Raw genomic sequence first — 7,215 nt, 5'->3', positions numbered from 1 at the left:
TTGTACAGCTCAGGGAATTCGCTAACAGTTAAAATCAGTCGCTCGCCCATGCTTTTTGCTTGTTTGGACTACAAAATTTACCTGGTCGCGTGAGTTCAGGTGTACACATTCAACTCGGAGAGACCTACTGTATTCCACAAAAAACAAGAAAAATTGGATTTTCGCGGAAGGTGAGCTTTAAGTAATTTCTTTTTATTATTGTTATTATTTTTTTTTTTTATAAATGACACAAACACTCTATAAAATGTCTGTTTAAGGGAATTTGTCAGAGTAAATGTACTGGGAAATGAGAAATAATTAATTAAAGGTTTAATTGAATGTGTTTAACTGTAAAAATGAAGCATAAATAGTTGTATGTAATCACTTTTATTAAGTTATTTATTTTAATATGTAGATTTGATTCATTTTTAACGGACACAATTAATATATTCATTTATTTAATTTCATTCATTTTGTTTATTTATTTTTATACAGGATAAGGACACTCTACGGAGTCGCTGTTTATGGGAATTTTTCAGTGTAAATGTGGTGGTAAACGCGCGCCCCCTGCTGGATGGGTTACAACATAACACTCTTTTATCCCTACCGATTTCTTCTGTTCTGTGATTGGCTAATCGTTTTGTACTCAGCACGCTTATTGGACAGTGCGAACTAACTAACCAACTAACTAAATAAATAAATAAATAAATAAAGTACTTATTTTTATTTCTTTAATTAATTTATTTATTTTATACAGGAAAAGGACACTAAAATGTGCTTTCATGCTGAAATACTCAGTATTGTGCTCTTTAATAGAAATTAACGGGGCTAAATAACATTTAAGGGGAGGTAGAGTCCCCTAAAACAGGTCTACTGACACCCGTATCAAATACTGAATGTAAATACAGTTATAGATTCCAACAGACCGTCCTCATCCTGAACATAAACACACAAATTCACATTTTATATTTTCCTCATCACACTGTGGGGTGGGACAGTTTTACACTGTAGTAATTTTTGTCCTTTTTTACTAAATTACCCTTTACATCCCCATTAAATTAAGATCACACAACAGAAAACACAGATTATTCCTTTTTTTACTCTCAAGAGAACATCCACCAGCGCTGGACGATATGATATAAGATTAATAATAAGTAATAAATGAAGTTTTGTATCTGATGATCTTATCTAGAGTCTGTAGATGTGAATCAGGCTGCACCGGCTGCTGAATGTGGAGTTATGAGTTTTACCCACAGACTTATACTGCTGTCAGTTTCAATTCCCAGCAAGAAAATCAAACCCTGATCTTCCACAGAGAGAACTGTGGTGTTATCCACTACACCACCTACTTCATTCATTTATTAATGCATTTATTAATCACATAAAGAGCTTTTATTAAACCCTGAGAAATTAAAATAAACAGCTGAATGTTTTAAAGCTGTAAAGTGGAAAAAGCTCTGGTTTTGGTTGTTTATTAAAGAGTGATTTTACAGCAAATTCAACAAAACCACACCATAAAAAAGAGACAGACAACAAAAGAATACAATAAATATAAACTTTATTAAAGCTTTAAATACAAACAATAATATCAAATGTCTAAAATCTATCAATCTGCCAATCAATCTAAATGATGTCTATAAATATATAAATCTATTAATCTAATTAATGCTTATAATATATTTATTATATCAATATAATAATTAAAATAATTATATACATTATATAAATGTATTAATCTTACTATAATCAATCTAACTAATGCATATAAATATAATAATAAATCTACAATCAATCTAATTAATTCCTATAAATATATGAATTTAATTAATGTCTATAAATATAATAATATATCTACAATCAATATAATTAAGGTCTATAAATCTAATATATATATATATATATATATATATATATATATATATATATATATATATATATATATATAATCAATGTAATTATTACCTATAAATATATGAATCTAATTAATGCCTAGTATAAATATAATAATATATATATAATCAATCTAATTAATGCTTATAAATATAATAATAAATATAATAATATATTTACAATCAATCTAATGAATGCTTATAAATATAATAATATATCTTCAATCAATCTAATGAATGCCCACTATAAATATAATAATATATCTACAATCAATCTAATTAATGTATATAAATATAATAATATATCTACAATCAATCTAATTAATGTCTATAAATCTAATAATATATATACAATCAATGTAATTAATGCCCACTATAAATATAATAATAATAATAATAATAATAATAATAATAAATATAATAATATATCTACAATCAATCTAATTAATGCTTATAAATATAATAATAATAATAATAATAATAATAATATATCTACAATCAATCTAATTAATGCCTATAAATATAATAATATATCTTTAATCAATCTAATTAAAGCTTATAAATAATAATAATAATAATAATAATAATAATATCTACAATCAATCTAATTAATGCCCACTATCAATATAATAATATATCTACAATCAATGAAATTAATGCCTATAAATATATGAATCTAATTAATGCCTAGTATAAATATAATAATATATCTACAATCAATCTAATGAATGCTTATAAATATAATAATAATAATAATAATAATAATAATAATAATAATAATAATATATCTACAATCAATCTAATTAATGCTTATAAATATAATAATAATAATATATCTCAAATCAGTCTAATAAATGCCTAGTATAAATATAATAATATATCTACAATAAATCTAATTAATGCTTATAAATATAATAATAATAATAATAATAATAATAATAATAATATATCTACAATCAATCTAATGAATGCCTACTATAAATATAATAATATATCTTTAATCAATCTAATTAATGCTTATAAATAAAATAATAATAATAATAATATAATATCTACAATCAATCTAATTAATGCCCACTATAAATATAATAATATATCTTTAATCAATCTAATTAATGCTTATAAATAAAATAATAATAATAATAATATAATATCTACAATCAATCTAATTAATGCCCACTATAAATATAATAATATATCTACAATCAATGAAATTAATGCCTATAAATATATGAATCTAATTAATGCCTAGTATAAATATAATAATAAATCTACAATAAATCTAATGAATGCCTACTATAAATATAATAATATATCTACAATCAATCTAATGAATGCCTATAAAACTATGGATTTAATTAATGCCTATGAATATTTAAATCTATATACCTATCAACTAATTAATGCCTATACATATACTAATCTAACTACAATTACTCTAATTAATGCCTACAAATCTATTAATCTATTTACAATCAATCTAATTAATAGGTATAAATATTTAAATCTATCAATCTAATTAATCCCTCTCTGACCCCCTGAAGCAGCTCAGGAACAGCTTCCTCCTTCCTCCCTGTGTGGAAAAGATCAGAAGAAAACAGAATAAATTAAGACTTGGAGTAAAAATCATTACTATAATAAATCAGAGAATCATTAAAATGTCTCTTTATATATAGATTTATAGTGGTATGTGTTTTGTGTGTTGCTTTAGATTAAATTGAACTCTGACCTTTCTTTTGGGAGGGGTCTCCACCGCGTCCCTTCGCTCTTCCAGGTCCTGCACGTCCTACAAGAAGCAGAGATAAAGAAGTAAAGGGGTTTAATGTAGAATTGCAGACACTTTATTAATCATTTCACTGCAGAAAACAGAGAACGCTTTTATACCATCAGATAACATCATTATTATTAAATGAGACACATATTGAAGATACTGGAACAAACTCTTACCTGTGCAGCCGGCTCCGCCTCCAGACCTGGGTCCGCCTCCCCAACCAGCACCGAGACTCGAGCACGGGACCTGAAACGAGAAAACACAGAGGTCCAAAAGTTGGTGGTGAATCTTTTCAGGAATCTGCTCTGTGTTCTGATGGTGGGTGAAGGTGCAGTGACTCCCTGGCCGGTTAGCTCTGGTGGGAAGACGGTGATGGTGAGGTCCTCCACTGAAGATTCTGAGCACTGTCCAATAAAAAGATTAGATAAGATAGTCCTTTATTAGTCCCACAGTAGTGAAATTCACACAGATACAGCAGGAAAAGGACAGCAAGGAACACAGAAACAGAAAGAGATAACAAACTATATTAGTATTAACAATATAAACGATAATTAATCATACAATTAAATGAAAAACCTGCATTGCACATAAAGATTATGCACATTATGTTTTAAAAAAGCCTAAACTGGTCTGATGTAGGTGTGTAAGAGTTTAATAGAGACTCACAGAAGAAAAAGGTGAAGTGTAGACGCTAGAGACGTCTGACTCCTCCTGAAACAAAACAAATACATACTTTAATTCATACTGATCCATCTCTAGTTTTCTTTTTGAGTGTTGTAAAATGTGAATTTGGTCTAAAATTTGAGAATTTTCTATGAAATGTAGTTAAATTGGGTTAAATAACACTGAGCGCTCACCTTCGACATCTCCACCTCATCGTCGAGGTCCTCCACCTCCCAGACAGGGTCGGCCAAAGCCTAGAAGAATCAGAGAGGAAGGAATTAGCAGGTTTTCTAAAGCTCTGCAGATCTTCAGTGGTTTTAAGGAGGCAGAGAGATGGAGATGATACTGGATTAACTGTAAACTCTTACCTGTGCAGCTGCACCTGGGATGAGCTCAGGCTCTGGTCCAACAAAGTCCAGCTCTGCCACAGGGATCGGCACCAGGACCTTACGGCGGCTGTACCGAGGGAAGGATGGGGTCGTGACGGTGGGGGGAGGGGTGCTGGGGATTGCTGCAGGCTGTGGGCGGGAGGTGGGCACCGTGCGTATGATGCGTTTCACCCAAGCCTTTCGGCACTGTCCAAAAAAAGAGTCCAACAGAAACAAATCTAAACAAACAGCGGCAAAATAAAAAGATAAATTATTTATTATAAACACTCAGGACTGTCCTGAACAGGAATTATCAGAATTACTACCAGAAACACGTTATTATTCACTCTAAAAAACAGAGGTATGATATATGTACTTTTTTGTTCTCAAATTACCCTCAAAGATATAATATTGGTTTTTACAGGGTCAGATTTGTTCCCTCTGAAGTACAAACTTTTTCCTAACAGCAATAAGTACAGATTTGTACCATTTAACCAGCCAAAAGGTACATTCAGTTTTCTGTATCACTGCACTGATAAACATAAATATATATATTTTAACTGCATTTTTTTTATTTGAAAGCCAGACAATTTTGGATCAAGTTCTTGACACATATTCAGTTGATTATATATATACACATGATAATGTTTATATGTTTATATGTTTATATGTGGCACAAAAAAAGATGAGTCCAAATAAGGACTTTCACTGAAAGATACTCAATATAAGGTACAGACCCAGATACAAGCTTTGTACTCTTTTAAGTACTTACACTTAGTGTACTTATTTTACTTGTTCAGAGAATGAACTTTTAACAGCTTAAACTGAGATTAAGCTCTCAGTCTATGGCTGCACCAAAAAACACATGCTTTACTATACTATATGATACTATACTACACTATTTCTTCGTGCTCTTCCACTGTGCAGCAGTAATGTGGTTTAATATTTAACAAGCAATAATAACAGTTTAATGGGAACTCACGCCAAAAGCCGGGGGACGGATGGTGGAGTTCTCCGAACGGTCAGAACGCACCTGCAATCGAAATATACATATACAATATATTACAACCATTATCTATAATATATCAGCATGAATATGCAAATACAGTATGTGTATCCAATATATTATATATTACATTATACTTTTTTATATCAGAAAAGCCAACTTTACAAGAAAAACTTTACAAGACCTACATATCTAACTATATTATCTTTATAAAGTAATTTAGAGCTTTTTTACTGCTCTAATGATCATTAAACGAGGCTGTGCATTTAATTTATTGCTTTAAATTCTCTTCAGAAACATGGAAAGCAGTGGACACTATATTATCAGCTTATTTAATAATATTTTGAGCACATAAACCAACCTGTGCAGCTCCCAAACAGATAAAACAACTTCAAAGCCTGTTATCTACAGTAATTAAATATAGTTAAGTTAATATGATAACTAATAATAATGTGTTTAGTCTAGATTAGCTTAGCTTAGTTTAGCTTAGCTTAGTCAACTGCTCATATTATGGTTTTACAGTGTTTACTCAGAGAAACCGCTTCAGAAATGACCTTTAACCCCCACCTAAAAACCACCACCCAGACCTGCTTTAGTTTAATAGTGAGTAATTAATCCAGATCAGTAATAATAAATAAATAAATAAACTCTGAAAGGGTAAATTATTTTCTACTGACCTCCAGGGGGCGGACTCTGCTCGGAGACGCCATGTTCGACCGCGGGGTGGCGGTGTCCCTCACCGGCTCCTGTAACCTGTACAAAAACAAAAACAAAAGGGAAAAAGCGAAAAAGACAGTTAATAAGAATTAAAATATAGATAATACAGTAATTAATGAGTAATTATAAAGAGTACAGATAATAAACAGTGAGAATAAATCAGTAAACTGGTCTGTAGGTGAAGCTGTAGCTGTAGAGAGTCTCCGCGCTGAAAGTCGCTGCTGTTCTGAAGCACAAAAACAACAGAATGAAAACAACCGAATTAAAGCGGCCGCGCGTCGCCTAGGCAACCGGGATATCATATTAAAAAAAAAACAAATAATAATAATAATAATAATGATAATAATAATAATAATAATATCCACAGCAATAAACAATAACCACAACAACAACAATACCAACTCAAAAATAAATAAATAAATACATAAATAATAATAAAAAATCCTTCATTTAAAGGACACAGTACACGCTATAATAACAGAAAACAAACAAGATACACATATTTAATGTTCAGTGAAGTTTAATACAAACCATACATATAAAAGCATATTTATGTGAAATTGAAGTAAATAAATATATTTATAGTTATGACACAGACAATATTAAATTATATTAATATTAAAATAAATAAATAAATAAACAAATCGACTTCTATACAATTGCAAATGCAAAATAATTAATTAAATGTTTAATTTAATTTAATGTGATTGTAACAAAAATGGCGTAAATAGTTGTATGTTATCACTTTCAACGTTATTTATTTTAATACATACGTTTTTTTTTACTGAAACTATTTTGAGTAATTTATTTTTTATTTTTTAT

At 29.4% G+C, this 7,215-nt stretch overlaps 1 protein-coding gene across 1 annotated transcript; it reads right to left on the bottom strand.

The window, feature by feature from the left end:
- Positions 1-3,253: 3,253 nt before the first annotated feature.
- On the bottom strand, positions 3,254-6,657 carry LOC125786746 (uncharacterized). The gene is made up of 8 exons (XM_049470220.1): positions 6,354-6,657; positions 5,653-5,703; positions 4,671-4,877; positions 4,497-4,556; positions 4,306-4,350; positions 3,816-4,043; positions 3,598-3,654; positions 3,254-3,441 (listed from the first exon to the last, which is right to left on the bottom strand). Exons 1-8 carry the CDS (start codon positions 6,384-6,386, stop codon positions 3,388-3,390), a joined length of 735 nt encoding a protein of 244 aa, XP_049326177.1. The 5' UTR covers positions 6,387-6,657; the 3' UTR covers positions 3,254-3,387.
- Positions 6,658-7,215: the final 558 nt, after the last annotated feature.

Source organism: Astyanax mexicanus, chromosome 22, assembly GCF_023375975.1.
Source record: "Astyanax mexicanus isolate ESR-SI-001 chromosome 22, AstMex3_surface, whole genome shotgun sequence".
NCBI classification, from domain to species: Eukaryota; Metazoa; Chordata; class Actinopteri; order Characiformes; family Acestrorhamphidae; genus Astyanax; species Astyanax mexicanus.
The sequence above is the reverse complement of the archived record's forward strand: the minus strand, read 5'-3'. Positions and strand labels throughout refer to the sequence as shown.